Consider the following 22168-nt stretch of genomic DNA (forward strand, 5'->3'; position numbering starts at 1 on the left):
GGTGCTCTTTTCCACTGAGTTCACCTGTGCCTCAAGTGACAGCTCTGGATCCAAGAGCACCCCCAAACTACGGACCCGATCCTTTAGGGAGAGTGCAACCCCGTCCAGGACAGGGCAAACATCACGTCACCGGACAGATGAACCACCCGCTAACAGTACCTCCGTCTTGTCTGGATTGAGTCTCAGTTTGTTAGCCCTCATCCAGTCCATTACCGTGCCCAGGCACTGGTTCAGAACAGTCACTGCCTCACCTGGATTTGATGAAAAGGAAAGGTAGAGATGGGTATCATCCGCATATTGATGACACCTCAGTCCACATTTCCAGATAACCTCCCCCAGCGGCTTCATGTATATGTTAAACAGCATAGGGGATAAGATAGAGCCCTGCGGAACCCGATGGCTTAGGAGCCACGGCACAGAGCAATAATCCCCCAGCATCACCTTCTGGAATCGGCCATCCAAGTAGGAGTGGAACCACTGCAATGCAGTATCTCCAACTCCCAGCTCAGACAACCTATCCAGAAGGATACCATGGTCGATGGTATCGAAGGCCGCTGAGAGGTCCAGGAGAACCAACAGGGTCGTACTCCCCCTGTCTCTCTCCCGACAGAGGTCATCCCACAGGGCGGCCAAGGCAGTTTCCGTTCCAAAACCAGGCCTGAAACCCGATTGAAATGGATCTAGATAATCCGTTTCATTCAAGAGTGCCTGGAGTTGTCTTGCAACCACCCGCTCAAGCACCTTGCCCAGGAAAGGGATATTAGCCACCGGCCTGTAGTTGTTAACGTCCTCCGGGTCCAAATTAGGCTTCTTCAGGTGTTCCTCCAACAGTTATATAACAGCCAGCAGAATGATTAGCACAAGCAACACTTTGGTTAATTAATTCGTAATGAGTTGCACGACACCTTGTACAAGTGGAATCAAAGTATTGGATTTGACATTTGTGCAAGGATGAAAATGAGATTTCTGCAAGTGGTAGAAGTTTTTCATTAGCTGAATGACACTATTAGATATAACCTGTTTTTTGAGTACTGTGAAAGTATATTTTGTGAATTTTAGCAGTATTTGAAGTAGTTGCTGTATTTTTTTAAAAAAATAGCAGTTTATAATATCCTACACTACATATTTCAGTGCATGTTCAGTATCTTCCTACATTTATATACTTCACCTGTTCATTTGATCTATTTTGATAAATTTGAAAGTATTTGATCAGTTCTAACAGATTACTGAATCAGCAAATAAGATTTATATGTACTGATTATTTTACTTTTAACATTCTTTTAGTGGTCTATCAAAATTCACAATGGCAGCAATGAAGCGCTCACACAGTATAAAATTAATGTCACATCAATTGCACCCCATCTGGAAAAACTGGCAAAGAACAGTGAAGTCTATTGGGTCTTACAAGGTGAGCATAGTGTGGAGACTTTGTGAATTAACCTCATTAGTTGAGGATGATTTTGTATGTAATCCTTGCAATTCTAATCTAGATCTCAGTATATTGGTACCAGTCTTTTTTCTAGGCTATATTCCATGAATAGCTGCTGATGTTTTGTCCTATATTGTGGTGGAGTTATTGTTTTGTACCCCATTTCTCAGTTTGTGAGAAACCACATTCCTTATTGGAGAAGAACTCTCTTACCCTTGTACCTGAACAAATGTTGCATAAAACATTGCCCTGTTTTGGAGTAGATTGGCTGGCTAAGCTGCAACAGATCAGCTGACTGGAAAGACTTGGAGCTGCAAATTCAAGTGGCCTTCCCTAGTCAGTGGATCTGCCCATGAGAAAACACCGTAAAACTTTCATTGAGCAGTGGTTGGATGAGACTGATTATCTGGATCCTTATATGTAGGGGTTCAGGCCAGGTTTTGGCACAGAAACAGTCTGGGTAGCCCTGTATGATGACCTATTTGGAAGACAGGTCTGACCCAATTGATTCTCCTTGATCTCTCAGCAGCTTTCCATATAATCAACCCTAGTATTCTTTTGAGTCAATTGTAGGGGGTGAGTGCCACAACACAGGCTCTGAACAACAGGCCCGGCCGCAGACACTACTCCCTGCTCAAGACAAGCACCACCGTTTGATATGCCTGAGGCGAGGGACAAACACCGCCTTTCTCCAAACTATGTGGAGAAAGGGGTTAAATGGAGAAGGATTTCAATAATAATGTGCTGTGAATTATATGTGCTGAGGGGAATTATTGTCAGAGTGGGTGTTCAATGAATAAACTTCAGATGACAAATGCCAAACAGACACGTGGGATTTTTGTGGTAGTTAAAACAAAATAGTTAACATTTATTTTAAAAGTTCACAAGCTTTGTTTCAAAATAAAACATTTTAAAATCTTTTTGAAACCTCTCATCCAATCCTTTCACCCATTCACATACACGCTTTCCTGTCACCCACACATTCACTCTTTAATTTTATTATCAGTATTGTTTATTTTACACAAACTGACTGTCTGCACACCCCACTCTCAAAAGACACCACTCTCTACACTGAACCTCAAACTCTCCAGAACTCAGGTACTCTACACACCAAGAACTAACATACAGAGCTAACCCAGAGAGAGAGCTCAAGCACTAAAGGCTAAAGACTCTAAGAGTACCTAAAAGTCTCCCTCAATCCCCTCAGTCATTCCCTTATATATCACTCCTCCCCCCTCATCAGACATTCTAACTCCACCCACCCAGGTCAACATTCTAAACACACCAGACTTACTAATGAGTCTTACTAATGCATTAGGGAACTGACTCGTGGGGTGTAACGCCACAGTGAGAGATACTACACTAGTGGTTTCACTCCTACGTGGATGGCTGTTTCCAGAAGGTGGTGCTTGGGGGATGTTGCTTGGCCTAATCAATTCTCCAGTATGGAGTTCTGCAGGGGTCGTTTTTGTCTCCCATGCTACTTAATAACTACATGAAACCATTGAGTTGGGTCATTAGGAGTTTTGGAATATGTTGTTATCAGTATACTGATGGCCTGCAATTCTATTTCTCCTTTTCATTTTCATCAGGTGATGTGTGGTGGATGTGCTAGATCAGTGCCTGGCTGCAACAATCCAGACTAGACTGATATGGTGCTGTTATTGGGTGGTTCTTCTGACTGGATGAAGGGTGTTCATTCTGTTCTGGATAGGGTGTCACTCCCCCTGAAGGAGCAGATTTGTAGCTTGGGGGTTCTCTTGGAGCCATCTTTGTCACTTGAGGCTCAGGTGGCCTCAGTGGCACAGATTGCCTTCTAACAAGCAATCAGTTGGTGGCCCAGCTAAGCCCTTAACTGTACAGGGATAACCTGAATTAAGTCGTCTATGCTCTCCAGTCTAATCTCCAAGTTAGATTACAGCAATGCACTCTAGGTGGGCTGCCTTTGAAGATAGTTTAGAAATTGCAGTTTGTGCAACATGTAGAAGCCGGAGTGATAGGAGGGACCAGAAGTTCTGAACATGTAATATTGATTCTGGCTTGAATTCACTGGCTGTCTATACATTTCCAAGCCCAATTCAAGGTCCTAGTTTTGATCTATAAAGCTTTACGTGTCTTGGGACTGCAGTACCTGCTAGAGTGCCTCTCCTGATATCAACCTACCCATACGCTAGGATCCTCCTCCAAGAGAGGTTCTAAGGAAGGCAGCAAGAGAGAGGGCCTTTTGCAGTGGTGGCCCACCAACTGTGGAATGTTTTCCCTAGTGAAGTCCAACTGGCAGCAATATTGTCATCTTTTGGGCACTGGGTTACAATTTTCCTCTACTCCCAGGCTTTTGACAGCATATGATAAGTCTTTTTAATAGCTCTTGGGATTTTTATTGTTGATGAAAATTGGCTATTGGGTGGTATAGAAATGTAAGGAATGAATAAAATGTCATATTAAGAGATAGATTAGGGTGCTTGCTTCATATTTGCTGGCTGGGAGAAATGATACTGTCTTTTCTGTGAGGAATTTTGTGCTACTAACATGCTCTAACTGGAGATGGTCATGCTAGGCTTATGTCAGTGGATCATTTTATAGATGAGAGCAATGTATCCTAGAGGTTTAGCATTTATTTATTGCTTTACTTGAAAGCAAACACAACATTCTTTTCAATTCAGATCCAGTTTATGAAGATATGTTGAGTGAAAACAGGAAAATGATCACTAATGAAAAAATAGATGCCTACAATGAAGCAGCAATCAGTATCCTGAACAGCAGCTCCAAAAACTCAAAAGCTAAAGTAAAGGTTTTCAGAGCATCTAGGCTGATAGCAGAAGAAACTATAATTCAGTCCACAGATGGTTTACATCTTCCTGAATCAAGCAGAGAAACAGTGAGTAACCGTTTTTGGAAAACAGCCTGTAAGATTAATAATGATAAAAGATTAGCATTGGAAATTTAAAACATACATGGTCATTTGTCTGAACTTCGTTAGTTTTTATGAGGTATTATTTTAAAGCTTACGTTCAAGTGTTTTACACAAAATTATTTACAGGGTATGCTTTGCAAAGTATTTTACACAGTATACCTAACTTGCACTGCATTATAATTATAATGTGATACTAGAAAACTTTGGATTGCTCATTCCTTGACTTATTCAGTTTATGGTTTCTTTTTTGGAGAAATGGATCTTAAGTCCCCCATATTGTCCTGTTTGAACATTATATGCTACCTAGTTGCAAACAAGACCTGTGTTGCAAAGCAGTAAGTCTGAACTGAAAATCCTTGGTTCAAACCTTATCCATTAACTTCTGCAAGCTGTCGGCTGTCAGCTTCAGTGCCACATCTGTAATGTGGGGTAGGGGGATAATACTGACTGTATCTTATAGGGCAGCTGTATGGATTGCTAATATACAAAATGTTATTTGAACACTTGTGGAGGGGAAGCACTCTGTAAATCAGGGGTGGGCAACTTGTGACCCTCTAAATGTTTTGGCCTACAACTCAAATCATTCCTCACCATTGGCTTGTTGTCTAAAGCTGATGGGAGTTGTAGGTCAAAACATCTGGAGGGCTACAAGTTACCCACCCCTGCTCAAGTTAAACCACATGAGATCTGATCATAGATCTCCCAACGGCTCATCTAGTTTAGCAATAAGAGAAGAGCATTATCTTTGAAAGACCAAAACATGGCCATTAAGAAACAAACCTGTCTCTCTTCTTAGGCCCAAACTAGATGAGAGTTTGGGAGATCCATAGTTGAATCTCTCATGGTTCAGCTTTTTAAAAAATAGCGAGGTGTGGGGAAGAAAACAATCATGGGAGGTCTGATCTCATTTGCTTTGGCTGTTAGATGACAGAATTAAATTTGTCTCTTGCCCATGGGTTTTTTTTTCAGTCTATTTTTTTTTAAAAAAAATAAATGGATCTAATAAAAAACACAATGCTTTTTTGTAGTTTTTTTTAGGAAATAAAAATAAAAATCCTGCCATTCATTTATTCAGAGATGAGATGGGAGATGAGTAGTACGTTCAGGAACAAAATCTAATGATTGGACTTTTGTTTTTTCCCTGAACAGAGTGCAATGATTCTCATAAACATCCACTGCAACAAGATTATGAAGCCAATTGATGGTTCATGCTGCCAACCTCAGCCTCCCGTAACTTTGATACAAAAGCTAGCATTTTGCTTTTTTTTTTTATCTGTAATTGGATATTTAATTCTGCTTCTCATTCGTAACAATCACCGGAAGAACAAGCCTTGCACTGATATGGAAAGTGGAGAGGAGAAAAAACCTGCCTCCAATACGTCAGCTGTCTCTACTCTAGAGATACTCTTGCAATCTTTTTGCAAACTTGGTTTAATTATGGGTTACTTTTACCTGTGTGACAGAGCAAATCTGTTCATGAAAGAAAACAAGTTTTATACTCACTCATCGTTCTTCATACCAATAATTTACATCCTGGTATTAGGAGTATTTTATACCGAAAATACAAAAGAGGTAAACCTATTTTCTTTTTGGTTTTGTTTCTTAATAAAAGATCATACTTGAACTGACCTTGAATAATACAAACATAAAAGGCAAACCTTTCCAGTGACCTGCGTGGTTTTTCCTCTCTTGACTATTGTTTTTAGACACTATAATCTGCCTTGAGCAAAATGACCAGATAGAAGTCTAGGGCAGAATCTTATACACACTTTCTTGGGAGTAAGCCTCATTAAAATCAGTGGGATTTGTTTCTGAATAAGCTTGCAGAGGATTACAGTGTGAGCAAACAAAGTCAGCACATCCCCCCCCAAAATGTAGTGCATAGAGAATGGATGAGTTGTGGGTGTTGACTTGATTGACAACATTTACTCAATACATGGCCCTGAGCCAAAGAGCCACCTTTGGGCTTTTCTTTTCTTCCTCCCTCCTTCAACAGTAACTCTTCAAACTGCATCAGGAGCCACTTTTCCACCTTTCAAAAGCAGCCTATCAATCAGTGTATACCCTGCTGCTTATACAATTCTCATTGTGCAGCCCTCTGGATTGCAGCTTCTTCCTAGTAGTTCAAAATACATAAAAATTACTCATTTGATCATTGCTATTATAATAATGAATATAGTTGTTTCAAAACTGTTTGGCTCATAGGTTTTCTTTTTTTAATTTTGTTGTTTTGTAGAGGTCTTTGTATTTGTTGGAATAGCAATGCTCTTATTTTATTTTGCACAGACTAAGGTGTTAAATAGAGAGCAGACAGATGAATGGAAAGGCTGGATGCAGCTTGTCATTTTGATCTATCATATCTCTGGAGCAAGTACTGTAAGTACTGGTTTCTTTAAAAGAGCAATTTATAGCATGCTTGTGATTAGCCACTCACAGAAGTTTGTGGGTCTATTACATAACATCGTCACCATCCAGGGCCCCTCTCGTGCTATTCGCTGGAAATCGTGGGTTTAATAAAACCAGAGCTAGTGCGATTTCCTGGATACTCCCACATTATCTCCCAGCATGTAAACTCAACATTGCACTATATTTACGCCACTATATGGTGCTGTCTCATTAAAGTGAATGGAGCACGCAGAGAGAGGAAGTATTCAATTTTAAACCACACTGCTGCCTGTGCAGTGGCACCGGTCATAAAACCAGAAAGAAAGTAGATACAGGAAGCCTCGGTAAGGCATTGCAAAAAAATTTGAAATCATAGAATAGTAGAGTTGCTCAGTGCAGGAATCCATCTTAAAGCATACCTGACAGATGGTTGTCCAGCTGCCTCTTGAAGGCCTCTAATGTGGGAGAGCCCACAATGTAGAGAAGCTCTATGTTACAGCTTTAACATAATGTTTTACATCAGAAATAGCCTTCTGCAATTTACCAATGAGACAGAAATTGAACAGCTATAGCAAAGCTTCTGTGTTTAGCTTCACATTGGGGGTATTAAGTTCTGTTTTGGAAGATGCACTTTTCTAAAACATGAAAATGTATTCTCTTGCTTTATCTATGGTGTGTAATACAATTGAAAAAAATACTTTTTGAAGATGTTGAATTTAATTTATGTATTTTGACAGTGCCATCTTTAGTGGATTTACTGCACTTCAATCCTGTAGTTCCCAAACGAGTGGGCCCTCTCGGGTAGAAAGGCGATTTGAGGTAGTGATCCTGAGGCAGGTAGAGACGCTCACCACTGCAAGGTGGTTTTGGATGTTCCAAGCAGAAGATACTTATTAATCCAAATTGGATTGTGGGGGTAATTCCGCCCCCCCCTCCCCGCAGCCTGATCATTCCAACCTGGTTTGGGAAGAGTTGCTGCTTTTATTATGATTCTCAGAGCATAGCTTTAGGAAGAGTCAGATGTCCTATTCTCTTCCTCCTCTAATGCCACTGCTGGATGAATACCCCAACCTACAGAGCCACACCAACTTACTTGCACACAACTATGTATAATGATGACTACTTACTCAGCTGTGGGACAGATAGTTGATGCTGGATTGAGAGGGCCGACAAGGTAGAATAATTTGGGGGTGGGAGTAGCTGAACCTTAAAATCCTATTAATATGATACTATTACGAGGCATACATTTACCATTAAGTTGGATTTTAATATTTTTAAATAGCTTGATGTTTTTAAAAACATATTTTTATTCATAGTTTCTGCCGGTGTACATGCACATTCGTGTGTTGGTTGCTGCATATCTGTTCCAAACAGGTTATGGGCATTTTTCATACTTCTGGATTAAAGGAGACTTTGGCATTTATAGAGTGTGTCAGGTAAGAAGTAAATAGTTCATATATTATAAATAGTTCATGACTGTCTATCACAAATGTTATTCCCTATTTCCATGCCACTGGAAGAACTGTTCCATGTTGGGTAGCTTCCATTCTACTTTGAGTCTCTGGCCTGGCTTTAAAGGTGACAGACCCCTCCTGTGCTTTCCTAAGCAGGAATGCTTTTCCATGTAAAAAAATAGCAGAATACTGGAGTGTCTGGCAGGATTTCCTGGAATCCCGGCTTGGATTTCATGGGCTCCTGACCACTCGCCTCAAGTTCAGTTTTGGGAACCTGGTCCAGCATCCCAGCTAGTGGTACAGCAGCCCTACACTTGGCTGGCTCATCCTCCTTTGACTTTGAGCTCAAGGTCTGGGCCAGTACCTTGAAAGGAAGGGGTGACATTGCTTGGGAGCTATCCTTCTCCAGTATTTAAGGCTGTAGCATAGACATACTTCACATCTGATTGTTGGATTGTTTGAGGATACAGTATCAGCAAGCGTGGGGAGGATGTTTCACTGTGCTACATGCCAAGGAAGTATGCGGATAAGATTAACTTGTCTAGCTGGAAACCATCCTGTAGTCTGTTTCAGTCAAGGGTATGAGTTTTGGAAAGAGCAGAAGCTTTACATCAAGTAGCTGGAGCTCAGAGTCTTATGCTACTGAAGTTCCAGTATCTGTTCAAAGATAGAGACATATTGATTCCTGTGGACAATTTGGAAAGAATCTTTCAGGTGGTACCAAGTCTGTCCTCATGTCAAGGCCATGTTTCATTTCTTCTGGATGGTACTCATCACAGCCAGGGCAGACCATATCAGGCATTGCAATTGTAGCAGACTAGCTCAGTTAACTTCTTGTCCTGAAGTTAGTGGGCCTACCAAAGCATAGAGCATTCCAGTTGTTACCAGCTCACTGTGTTCATCCTACTGACAATCTATTTGTCCTTTCCCAAGATGGAATAAATTTCTTTGGTATCATGGAGTATTGTACAGCAGCAGACAGAGTAGGGAGTTACACTCACATGCTTTTGAGGTTTGGATCCTATACATAGCATTCTTACAGTAGGGTTTCTCCCCACTTTTTCTTTGGTCGAAGATTCAGCCAGCCAGGCTGGTGCAAAAGAATGGCTCAGGAAAGCAGACATAGAATTGCTGAATAAGAGGCCCTCTGAGTACATATTTTAGTCTGGAATTTGTTTTCAGAACTGAAGCTTGCTCACAAGTGCTATCACACACACACACACACACACACACACACACACCTTATTCTTGTTTCTCTCCAAGCTCACTTAGGAGAGAGAGAAAGGTTGTTGTTGCTAAACGGTTGAGAGTAGGAAACTCTTGCTGATCTACTGCAGATCATCTGGAGATCTACCAAGAGTTCCAGATCGTCCTCCTTCTGACACTGCTGCAACTAATCCATAATCTGCTCTGCTGAATTGGAGTTGTATAAAGCTCTCACTTGTGGACAAACGGGGCTCCAGGAGTGAATGGGAGTTCCCTTGACTAGACTCAAGGATCTTTGGTAAAATCTGCCTTCTGCTTTTACTAAAGATCCTGAACAAGGAAACTTTCTATTATAGAGTGGTACACAGTAATAACTACCAAAGATTGTGCAGGCTGGTGTGACTGTGTGTGTGTGTATGTATGTGTTGTCTCTGTGTGTGTTTTTAATTTTACAATATAAAGATAGAAACAGAGCAGTTGTATAGAGCAATCTAGAATACAAGGTTAGTTTCGCTAAACTGTTTTCATTTAAGTTAGGAAAAGCAAACTGCCTGATCTACAAAATGTTAAGCGGCCATATTGTTTTAAAAATTACTCAAAATTTTTACGCTCCCTTTAAATAAAAGTAATTCAAATGACTTCCTTGAAGTTGTTTACACTAAAATATGCACACACACAAATCACCTTTCATTCCTTATGTTTCATGAAGAAATGCTTCTTTTCTTCTCTAATACTTAACAGGTTTTATTTCGGCTGAACTTCCTGGTTGTGGTACTGTGCATAGTGATGGATCGGTCTTACCAGTTCTATTACTTCGTTCCTCTAGTCACTGTCTGGTTTATGATCATATATCTTACATTAGTTTTGTGGCCTCAGATAGTCCAGAAGAAAGCCAATGGTAAATATTATTTCCCTTTGTATAGAAAGCTGTTGGTTTACTAAAATAGCTAAGTGCTTTATTTTGCATTAAACTTCTAGTTGTTGTTGTTGTTTTTAAATGGATACTGTTTTTATACTGTTTTTATGTTTTTTTTAAAAAAAAATTGTATACTCTTAATGTTTACTATTTTTAATGTTGTAAACCGCCCAGAGAGCTTCGGCTGTAGGGCGGTATATAAATGTAATAAAATAAATAAATAAATAAATAAATAAATAGTTTGGTGTTAACAATGAAATTTGTAGTTATTGGTACTCTCAGTAGTTAATCAAACCTTTCTTCTGTAAAGCAAACCGTGTGAAGTATCTAATAGGGTGTATGTGTGAGTGGTCAGTCCCACTGGGTCGAAGTCCATGTACGCCCAGCCTCACCAGCCCAAGGCTATGCACAGCTGTGATACAGCACTTCCAGGGGCAAGCCCTGACGCCCACAAAAATACTTGTTTCTGAGAGGGCTTCTGTGTTAGGTATAGTACAGATAGTTCTGTATTATGTATAATATAAATTTAGAGTACTTATCAAAATGGTAACAGGTTGTTTTTAAAAGTAACACTCTTCCTTACTGCTCTTTTTCCCAGGAAATTGCTTCTGGCATTTTGGTTTACTGCTGAAACTAGTTTTCCTGTTCATCTGTATATGTTTTCTAGCATATTCTCAGGTTTGTATTGTACAAATTGTATATTTTTGTACATAGAATGATAGAATCCAAGTATCTGTTTAAGACTATGAAATATTTCATGTTAATTCAAAGAAAACACACTTGCAGCTATGGGACTGTCATGGGAATTATCGGGAAAAAATAGGCTATGGTGTCTGTTGAAACGATTGACATGCCTTTAGTTTTGTTTTAAATCAATTAACTGTGTCCCTAGAAATGGGTGTTGGAATGCATGAGTTCATCCAAAGGCCTGAAGGTGGAGCATCCATTTTAACAAGGCATATCAGCCTGTGCCTGCATCCCAAACAGGCTGTTTTGTTTTGGGGAGAAGGGATGTTTTTCTGTTTTAGTTTACTTGGTTATCCTTGGAAGTCTTGGCAACTAAAACTTTCCTAGTGAAGGAAAGACATGTTAGAAAATGGTTGTGCTTTCTAACAGTAAGATAAAAAGGAGTTAGAAAAACATAATTTTCTTCTTCTGTGTTTTGTTGTTGGTTTTAAAATATAAAAATTTAAAAAATCAAACCAAGTAATTTCTGCTTTCTGGTATTTGACTAAAATGTAGCTCAATTGTTTTTTTAGCACACGATTGGAATATGTGACCTTATTTTCATCATTTAAATGAAATGAATAAGCAAGCATAGTTTTCACAACCAGCTTTACAAAGCATTTGCAACCATATTAATTCCAGGTTTCTTCACACTTCCATGACTTGGAATGGTTAATTTGCACTTCCCCAAGATTCACAAGTCTTCCAACCATTTTCTCTGGGAGAATTAAAGATTTTATTTGACTACAACTGATCAAAATATCTTTTGATTTTAAGAAAGCACGCTTATATATTGCAGAAGCTTTTATTGTTTTTATTTGACTCCCAGTGAACAGGGTTTTTTTTTTCCCAGCAAATAAATTCTTCAGCAGTTTCACGAGCATAAAAAAGAAAAAGAAAAAACGTGGGTTGAGAGGGCTGGTGTGGGAAAACAGGCCTCTTGAGCAAGAAAAGCACTCAGCCTCTAAAAGAGACCTGTGGCCAACTTTGGCTCTTTCAGCTCTCCTGGAGCAAACTCTTCTGTCAGCCTGAGCACAAAAAGCATCTTCTGATAGGTGATTCATGGCGGTGGGACACACTGCGTGGAAGGACTTACCCAATGCTGGGTGCAGTGGCTGTTCCTCTGAGTGCCCCTAAGAGGCTCTGTGTGCTGGAGGTTACGCATCCCTGTGCTAGCCTCATATTGGATGTAAATCCTGCATTATAATGTTACAAACATCCTTGAGCATCCATATTTATCTGCTGTCAGAAATGGAATCTTTGTGCTAGATGGCCCATTGGTGTGACCAAGCTGTTATAGCATTTTCATGCTTGTTTCTTACAGGGTATATTTGAGAAGATTTTTTCTACTTGGCCATTGTCCAAGTGTTTCGAACTAAATGGGAGTGTCTATGAATGGTGGTTTAGGTGGAAATTAGATCGATACGTACGTAAAGTTTTCCTTTAATTTTTATGACTTTCATTTGTATGTGGCCTGTCAATAAGTTGTGGCTGTGACAATTATGTAAGCAATAGCAAACTGTGTTGTCAATTCGCAATGAAATCAAGAAAAAGCTAATGAAAAGGAGCTAAGGAAGTTGCTCAAGTCAGATATGTTGCTTGCTGCTTCCATTTTTGAAAAGTGTATCCTACAACGCTTCAAAGAGAACAGAATTTGTGACTAAAATATTGGTTTGTAGTTCTGACTATTAGACAGTATCTTAGTAAAACATCATTTGACTGTTAAATGGGGAACACCACTCATTGTGTGTCTGGCCTAAAGAGACTCACTTCATTTCTTGTTGTGCCTTATGAGACTGGAAGTGGTTCTTAAAATTCAGGTGTTATACGTGGGCATACATATTTATGCATGGGTGCCTTAAGTGTGCTGTGTTATTAAATACACCTTTGTTAAATGCTGACATTGAGTATTCTTTCCCTTGCAGGTCGTTTTTCATGGAATGTTGTTTGCTTTTATTTATCTAACGTTTCAGAAATGGCAGGTCCTCTCAGAAGGAAAAGGAGAGCCGCTCTTCCCCAACAAATTTTCAAATATTTTATTATTTATTTCAGTAGTTTCTTTTTTGGTAAGTGTCCCAAATACTTTATTCAACGGATGTCTTTATTATCTTTATATGAGTTACTTGGGGTGGGCATAATCTTAATGAAAACAGATAGTAAACTTTGAGCATGCCATAAGAAGCCAGGCTGTTGGCCTGCTGACATTGATTTTAGGGTTTTTTGCTAGCTACAGTGAGAAAATGACATAGAAAAACTCTTAAAGAATTTGTCATGGGTGCTTGATTGCAGAAGTAAAAACATCTCCAAGTATGAATATTGACTCAGACATAAATCCTATTTGGTGGGACTTACTGCCATATAAATTTGCAAAGGTTTGCAACCTAAGTATAAATTGTAAGGCCAACATTTATTTTCAATACAATTGCTTCATTTGTAACGTTGGAAAAAATGGTTTGGTTGGGTCATATTTATGTTTTTATATGTTTTAGACATACTCTATCTGGGCAAGTAGCTGTAAAAACAAAACTGAGTGCAATGAAATGCATCCTTCTGTTTCAGTTGTGCAGGTAAATATATTCCCTTCCTTTCCTGTGATTGAAATCTTTGGTCTTTCTCCACAGTTCTAGTAAATTGGGCATAAAGTGGTAGGGCTCACAAAACAACTGATTAATCTGCCCATCACAAATAATAGCAAAGCAGGGTTAAACAATGTAAGGTTTTTGGTAGTCTAGCATATACAATTTATATATATATCCTCCTTCAGGACAAATAAAAGGAAGCACTTCTTCACACAGCGCATAGTTAAACTATGGAATAAACTACCACAAGATGTCATAATGGCCACCAATTTGGATGGCTTTAAAGGGGGGGTTGAATAAATTCCTGGAGGAGACCATCAAAGGCTACCAGCCCTGATGGCTATATGCTACTTCCAGCAGCACAGGCAGTATGCCTATGTACACCGGTTGCTGGGGAACAGGGGTGGGAGGTGCTGTTGCACTTGTGTCCTGCTGTGGGTTCCTGGCTGACAGCTGGTTGGCCACTGTATGAACAGAGTGCTGGACTAGATGGACCCTTGGCCTGATGTTCAAACAAAGTAAGTGTTTGTATATTGTGGCATTTCTGGAATAGTAGTAGGCTTGTGATGAAAAAAAAGGCCTATGTGTTCGTATGTATATTAAAAGCCCCTCACCCTCAGTGCGGTGGGGTGGGGTGCAGTGAAAATGTCATGCACTGAAACCCATGCACCCAGTGAAGTCTTTCTCTAGAGGCATTGCCTTGTCAGGGGGCAGCATTTTTCCTCATTACAGAAGATGACATCCTTGTAATAAGAGGGAAGAACGCTGACCCTGAACTAGCTACATGAATTGCATCTGAGGTACCTTTGTCTGCCTACTCCAACCTCATGATCCATTTCATAGTCATGCTAGAGTGTGTGATGCTGTAGCGTGACTAAGAGAATGTTGGGATTCAGTATTACATAAATTTGTCCTTGGTGCCCAGTGAGACCCCCAACAGCCTAGTGTAATGTAATGCTAAACCATAGTTTAGCACTGTGTTAAGAAGCCTGGGTGAGCCTTGGGCTCATATATTCCCCACCCCGCTCTCTCCTCCTGCACAGCTGTGAGGAGACAGAAATATCAAACTACCTGCAGTATGTCAGTACAGCCAAAATGGCCCAGACTATGGTTACCTTAAACTATGGTTTACTGAAACAAGCTTTGTTCTTAACTTCTTTCAATAAACAATAGTTTAAACTTACCATAGGCTGGCCCAGTTCAGACAAAAGAACAAAGTGCAGTTAGCTTAAACCAGGCAGTAGATGCTTCCATTCTACTCACAAGAGGGGACGAGAGGGGGGCATGTGTGAGCCCGAGGACCACCCAGGCTTCTTCACATAATGCTAAACTGAGCGCATATGTGTGAGCACAGAGACCACGAAGAAGAACCAGCAGTTTTTGTGTTTAGGAATACGTGTGAAATATTAAAGTCATCTCTTTTTCACACATACCTTGATTTTGTCTTTCAGATTTTAGCTTTTGTCCTTATCAGGAATATACCTGGCTATGCTCGTTCTGTATATAGTTCATTTTTTGCCTGGTTTGGCAGAATTTCTCTTGAGGCAAGTAGCATAATTTTGTTCTAATTTTAAGGAGCATCAAGTCTAGTGTGTATATAAGACTTTGGTTGATTTGTGATCTGTCATTATGTGCAATCTTGAACATTCTAAATTGGTATTTCAGGCTGAAAAGCAACAAATGAACAAAGGTTGTATATATATTGTCATGTGAAATGGCAATGTTGTCCCCCCCCCGCCCCCAAATCAAGCAGCAGAAGAAAAATATATGCGCTTATTACAAATTAAGAGAAGCAGTGTTTGGCCTCCCCCTTTTGACTCCCTTCTGCAACCTGTGGCCACAATAGAGGGTTGTCTTTAGGTTTCCTGGGCAAAGAAGTGCTATCAGAATAGGAAGTCCAACTTTATTTATGACCTTGTAAAGTTTACCAACACAGTATATTAGGCAGAGCTTTTAACACTGAACGTTATATAATCGTTGAACAATGTAAAAGCTGCAAGCTCTTGCAAAGCACCTTTGTAGTATAAGAAGACCACATTTCTTCTGTTCTTTATTTGAAGCTTTCGCAAGTTGTGGGCATTACTATAAATCTTGGAGGAGCAAGAATAATTGCTCTTGGGGAGATTATATGGGGGTTGGATCCAGATTTAGTCATACCAGTTTATAGCTTATGGGTTGGGTCCAGACTTAGATCTAAGTTTTACTAAATCTGGATCCAACCCATAAGCTATAAAGAGTTTGTGTACTCACACCCATTGAACTAATGAGAGCTCTTTGATTCTCTTCTGACGCCAGTGTGGTAAATAACATTCCTTTTCACACTACTATAGCATTCTTCATTGATAAAATGTCTAGTCTTCAGAAATGTTACATGGTTTAAAGCATGTCATGATAGGTACATTTCCCCCTAACTTTTCTTTATTTTCTTTCCAGCTTTTCATCTGTCAGTACCACATTTGGCTAGCAGCAGATACCAAGGGGATCTTGGTCCTCATTCCAGGAAATCCCATGCTCAACATTATTGTCAGCACTTTTATATTTGTTTGTGTGGCACATGAAATTTCTCAGATCACAAATGATCTTGCACAGATTGTTGTTCCAAAAGATAATGCAATGCTACTGAAAAGGTTGCTGTGTGTAGGTGGGTTTTTTTCTGGACTTCTCTTTTTATCATCGGTTCAAGAACAATCAAAGCGTTAAATTCCAATAAATCCTTCAGGCTTACTTTGTGTCTGCCTGAGCCAAAATACATAATAAAATAAACTGGAATTACAAAAAAAACCCAAAAACTTTTATGCATCTGGGCAGCGCAAGAAAGATACTGGAGTGAATTCAACTTGAGCATATGTGGTGGAAAATCATTGTTTTGCACGGGGATATCCACCCACTAAAGAAAACAAATGCGCTGTACACAACTGCGGGGGGGGGGGGGGGAATACATATTTTCTACTGGAGCATTATTTCTGTTTACATCTTTCTAAAGGTAAGATAAAAAGTGAGTTTAGCTCAACAGAGGCATTTAGAGACTGATGCATCAACTTTAAATTGAGGCATTATCAATCCGTTAATAATTACTAGCATACTGAAGTTGATGTATTCATGTTTCAAGGAGCTGCTTTTATTGAAAGGAGTAAAATAACCTCTTTAAAGACAGTTATGTTCTTGTAATCCCACAGCTAACTTACAGAGGTCCATTTATTGTATGGACTGCACCATAATAAATAACTTAAAGACTGTGACCTGTCTTTAAAGAATCCAGCATTGCTGTGTGATCAAATTTTTCTTACAGTAATTGGAAGGTTTCTGAATTTAAAAAGCTAGTAATTTATTTTGCTGATTACTATTTTGGATATCGCTAATACATATCTAGGAAACCCTTAATCACTGGTGTGTGTGCGTGTAAATTATCACATTCATATATTCTTAATATCCATGTTTACAAACTATATAGCATACCATTTCAATGAAGGTAATTTCAGTAATTTTAAAAAAAGTTTCAGAAATGACATTTAGGTGGAATTTTTGAGTAGTCTTATTTTGGTTTTGCATAAAATGATGTTTTTTCACCATTTCTTTTCAGATTATGTAATAAGCTCTTTATATCATGCAATATTAGGATCAAAAGTTCACCGATCACAAAAAAGACCCCTGCCATTTTTCCTATCAATTTTCCCTTTTTTCTCTTGGCATACCACTCTTTTCTATAGGATGTGAATAATGAGGCAGCTAGAATACAGTTCAACTCTGCTCCTCTTTATGCCACTGAAAGTAACTCCATAGGAAATGCAGACTTGTATAACATACATGCTTCAGTAAAGAGGTCAGGTACTTGGCTATGGTTATCTGAAGCTTGTGTAACAATTACTGTTTTTGTTTGGCAGAAAGGTTTTTTTAATCTCAAAACTCATATCAGACTGCATGAGAAGAGAGAAGAAAAATGAGCCACAGTGTAGGACCTCAAAAGTGTTTTACCAATCACAGTTTAAAAAGGCTGAAAATGCATTATGTTAACGTCACCATAGTTTAAAAATATCCACAATCCTATAAAAATGTGTGATTTTCTATGCTTGATCAATCAATTTTTAAAGTGTCTTTAAATTCTAAAATGATAAATCATGTTCCTTTGGATAACTTTAATATCTAGTTTTATTTTCAGTCTAACTTTTCTCTTTACAATCTTAAGCATGCTGTGCAGATGTAAAAAATACAGCAGTTCAGATTGAAGGAGATAGAATGCAACTTAAATACTTCCAATTAAATGGAATTCACAAATTCTTTGTCCTGCTGAATTTATAATTCTGGCCTTTTTGGGGTGGATGCAGGGTAAGTTGTCATAGTAGAGAGTACAAATCGAGACAACATCCTAACATCTGTTTGAAACACCTGGGTCTTGATACCCATATTCAAATTACATGCTGACTTTCCTTTTTAGAAGTTGGCCCCTCCAAGTGCTCTTCGAGCAGGACCAATTTCAAGATGCAATCTGTGGATTGGCACATAGTTTATTTGTGGGGAAATAGTGTGCATACATCATTGGTATTCTTCCCCTTTAAAGGGCTCTTCATTCTCCATTGATGGAGATTTAAAGAGCATTTTAGGTTGCTCGGGAAGAGTAGCTTTTCTGAAGAAACTTCTGGCACATGCTCATTTCAACCCTGGCATTGAGCATCAGCAGTTTGTCCCTGTTATGTTGGTACGTTACATAAGGTTTTAGCACTTGAAGAATGAAGTATTGTTTTCTATGCATATGTGCAATTGTATGTAATGATAAACAATATGACTTTTAATTTATGGAAAGTGAGTTTTGATGTATACTTTGACAGTGGGAACTTTGGAATCCTGTCATAGAAGGTCATATATTGAAGTATAATTGTGGGGGGAAATTCCGCTAAAGAATGATGGATCCCAAATTGCTTTCATTTAATGCTTAACTTGAACCATCTTGCTCAGTATGTTAACAAACTACAGTGTGCAAGTTCTGTATTTTCTGTTACCTGTTTATTTCCAATTGTGTCAAAAGTTGTACTTTTCCACTAAGAATAGGTGCATTTGATTTGTTTCATTTCCATTTAGCTAAGCACGATAGTAATGGCTGGCAAGTCATGGGCTGCATGTACAAATAACATTCATAATATTAAGCGGCAAGAGACCTTTTGTTAGGGGTGGGAGTTTTGGTTATGTTTATAAACCAAGTGTTGTAGATATTTTATTTATCGGTTGTACAGTTTTGGTTAAAGATTATTTTTATGTTTGAAATATTGCACTTGTTTGCTATTACTGTATGTGGGATAAAATATATTTTCTTTTAAAGTTATGTGACAAATATGAAGTAATTTAAACATTAAAATAAATGTGCTGTAGATGCTTATTTTTCTACTGGAAGGAGCAACAATTAAGCAGAAGAATGTGTGTGTGTGTGGGTGTGAGTGTGTTTTAAACAGTTCAAAAATCTACTGAAGTGCTTGGTTTATTTGAATATTGTCTAAAAATACAGAGGCAGTATTCTTTTCAACAGTTCCACTAACATAAATTATGCTGCAGTAGATAGAGTAAACGGCCTCTAGTACAACACCAATAGCATTTGCTGGAGGAAAGTGTTGCTGTTGTTCTAGAGGTTGTGTACACTAATGCAACATAATTTACCGTAGATATAGTGTCGAATAGAATACTGTCCCCTGTATTCTAATATGAGAGGATACTGAATATTGCAAACACAAGGGTTATGCAAAATATTGTAAAGAATTTTTGGAAATTGAGCCTACAGTCTCTGCCAGTAGCTCAGCTTTTTCCTGTCTAACTTTGAATGGCAATGTACCTACAGAATCCAGGATTGTTTAACTTATATAAAGTTGTTAATAAGTCTGATAAAAAAAATGTGTTTTAGAAATACATATAATACCCTGTGTTGCAATAATATGGTGGGACTGGACTTCACAAATGGCAGTAGAAAATAATGCTTGGCCTCAAGGCCTGCCGGAACTTGTGGACCCATGGTTAAAAGTCTTGCCATTTGGTACACTTGTTTCTGGCACAAAACAAATATATAACTCTAATCAGTTTAGCTTCTCTGATGCCCATTTCTTAACATAACAAAGCTGATGTAAAAAGCAGATTAGGCACTGTTCAATGATTATCTTCCAATAAAATGCCTTCCATCAAAATTACAATTCAGCACACTGTGTATGATTTCCCCTCCCAAGGTCATTGCATTAGCTGCAGCTCTAGAAGGGGGCATCCAACATATCCTATGGTCCCTGGGATGCCCTGCCAGGGACCATAGGATTGCTTTGTAAATATGTGTACTGGGCTTTGTTAAACAGCACAATAAAACACCTAAAAATCAGGACCTGCCCTCCCGTTATGTGCAATACTGCTTAAAATGCTGTGCAAGAAAGAACTGACCATTTAATGTTTGTTGTTTATTTTAAATATCACCTAATATAACAAATACAAAAGTTAGCATTTTACAAATTTGTTGAAAATGTCCAAAGTACAAAAAGATACAGTACATTTAATAATATGGAAATGATAGCATCTGACACTGGAATATTTAATGCTGTAGGCATGCACAACTCATGCATCATTGGCGCAGATAAGGAAATAAAAGATGATCTTGGCTGTTTTATTTAATTACAAATTAATTGCTTCTGTAAGTTTCCTTTCCTCAGGGATACCATTTACCTGTAAATGACAATTCACAGATATGTGTTAGGGAAAAAAATAAACTGAATGTGCTGATAAGATATAAATAGAGAATCTGGAACCAGCTTTGCTCAGTCTTAAATGAGAAATCCTTATATTAGAACTTCAGAGATCATTACAACTGCTATGCAAGCCTTAAAATGCCTATTTGCATAGTGACTAGATCAAATCTGGAATAAACATGAAATTAAAGTTTTTATTCAGTGGTTTTTGACAGCTGGAAAGCAAAACAGGACTGAGGTAATACTTGCCTCCAATCTTTGGAATGTTGTCATTCGAAATTCTCCTTTATTCCCCGAAAGCAGTAATAAAAAACAACTATTTTTAATTCAGTGCCCCCCCAAATGGGTTCATGTACATGTTGAAGTAACTTGAGAACTCCAAGACCATCAATGTGTGGATAAATTCTTTCCTTGAATGTCAAAGATCTTAAAGTTTCTTCCATATTAATAATTTCCAGAATACTTTCTGTGCTAGCCTGTTCCACTAAAAATTAAGTCTTGTGGCACCTTGAAGTCTAAATAACAACTTTATTATAGCATAAACTTATGGGGACTAGAGTTCATCAGATTCATAAAGTGTTACCCTATGTTGGCAGCTAATATACCACTTCATCAGAAGCCAAATTGGGTAGGTTTATCTGGTGAAGAGGATGCATTCATAATAGGCCTGTGCAAGTCTCAGGCCTCAGATTACGACCTCATTCCTGGCCCCGGTAAATTGTAGGCTGTATAGGGGCTTAGGGCTCTGCAAGGAAATGGTGGATCTGTCATAAAATGGCCTCCGTGCTTCAGATTTCTGAATCCGAAGTCTGAGGCTTGCACAGGCCTGAGAATAAAGTCTCCGCTTCAGGTAATTTAAGCTATTCTTCCTCCAGTGTAGGATTGTGCTGGTGAACAAGTAAACGTATTCTTCAGGTCACAAAATAGCATTGGCCAAAGGAAAAATGCTAAAAGGCTTTCTTTACCATCTTGCCTGATGAAAGTTCCTAAGAACTAGAAAGCTTGCACCATATTTTGTGACCTTAAGGTAATTATGCTAATGGAGATAATAAAAATAATTTAAAAAAATTCTTACCCATCTCTCCATTTTGATAGAGCATTTTTGTTTTGGAGTTTTTCAGGTGCCACAAGATACTTCATTTGTTTTGTTCCATTTGGATGGTGGGTTGGTTTTTTTTGCCTTTTTGTTTTATGCTTATCATTCCTAAATGGTTATAGATTTCATTTCTCTCAGACTTTAATTGCTTTACTTTCATCTATGTTAAGGAAACACTTCAGCCCAGTTCCATGCAGCATTATGCCTTCCAAAGGTCATTGATTTCAACAGCACAGGTGCACAAAACTACATAGGTAAAAGACCTAATTGTAGTACTACAAAAATAGCATGGACCACATAGGCCAAGAAAAAAATGACACCTTGGAACCCTGTCTTGAATTCAGAATGCAATCTCCATCCATTGGAGTTTCACCATTTCAGCAGGATTGATGTTGATTGTACCGATTTCTGTTTTGATCCCAGAGGTGTTTCTAATTTTCTAATTTATTATGGCTTATAAACAATATTCATTCTACTCTACTTCCCCCCACCACTATTTGTCCTGGGAGAGTTGGTCCCAGAAAAATGCACTACTGGATGATTTTTTTTTTTTACTGCAAATGGTTCTGTGAACACTTTTTGATAACCTGAATAGTTTATATTCTGCGTTTTTGAAAAATAATAAAAATCACCTTCTGTTTGCTGCTGTGGAATCTGAGTCTGATGTGGCAGGTTCCTATAAATAATAATAATAATAACAACAATACTTTAGACTGTAATATATGCTATTACGAAATGTAAACAGTAAAAGCCAATGCT

The 22168-nt window shown here is 38.6% G+C and overlaps 2 protein-coding genes across 4 annotated transcripts in view; one reads left to right on the top strand and one right to left on the bottom strand.

Annotated features, from left to right (window-relative positions):
* CASD1 (CAS1 domain containing 1) overlaps window positions 1-19770 on the top strand; it is a 38859-nt gene extending 19089 nt beyond the window's left edge. Inside the window, exons 7-18 of the mRNA XM_063123151.1 lie at window positions 1285-1408; window positions 4093-4307; window positions 5493-5915; window positions 6630-6719; window positions 8045-8164; window positions 10130-10286; window positions 10903-10982; window positions 12355-12456; window positions 12956-13096; window positions 13520-13597; window positions 15061-15153; window positions 16043-19770. Coding sequence (XP_062979221.1) covers window positions 1285-1408; window positions 4093-4307; window positions 5493-5915; window positions 6630-6719; window positions 8045-8164; window positions 10130-10286; window positions 10903-10982; window positions 12355-12456; window positions 12956-13096; window positions 13520-13597; window positions 15061-15153; window positions 16043-16309 — 1890 coding nt within the window. The 3' untranslated portion in view covers window positions 16310-19770. The remainder of the gene's footprint in view (window positions 1-1284; window positions 1409-4092; window positions 4308-5492; window positions 5916-6629; window positions 6720-8044; window positions 8165-10129; window positions 10287-10902; window positions 10983-12354; window positions 12457-12955; window positions 13097-13519; window positions 13598-15060; window positions 15154-16042) is intronic.
* Window positions 19771-20050: 280 nt separating this feature from the next.
* Window positions 20051-22168, bottom strand: part of SGCE (sarcoglycan epsilon) — a 41902-nt gene continuing 39784 nt past the window's right edge. For 2 of the 3 annotated variants that reach the window (XM_063123170.1, XM_063123162.1), the window contains 2 exons: window positions 22042-22085; window positions 20334-20597 (listed from right to left, as the gene is read on the bottom strand). In XM_063123170.1, the coding sequence (XP_062979240.1) occupies window positions 20512-20597; window positions 22042-22085 (130 nt within the window). In that variant the 3' untranslated portion in view covers window positions 20334-20511. Of the gene's footprint in view, window positions 20291-20333; window positions 20598-22041; window positions 22086-22168 lie in introns of those variants that run through there. The other variant, XM_063123177.1, reaches the window with a different exon arrangement.

The sequence above is a fragment of the Elgaria multicarinata genome, chromosome 1 (assembly GCF_023053635.1).
Source record: "Elgaria multicarinata webbii isolate HBS135686 ecotype San Diego chromosome 1, rElgMul1.1.pri, whole genome shotgun sequence".
In the NCBI taxonomy this organism is placed as follows: domain Eukaryota; kingdom Metazoa; phylum Chordata; class Lepidosauria; order Squamata; family Anguidae; genus Elgaria; species Elgaria multicarinata.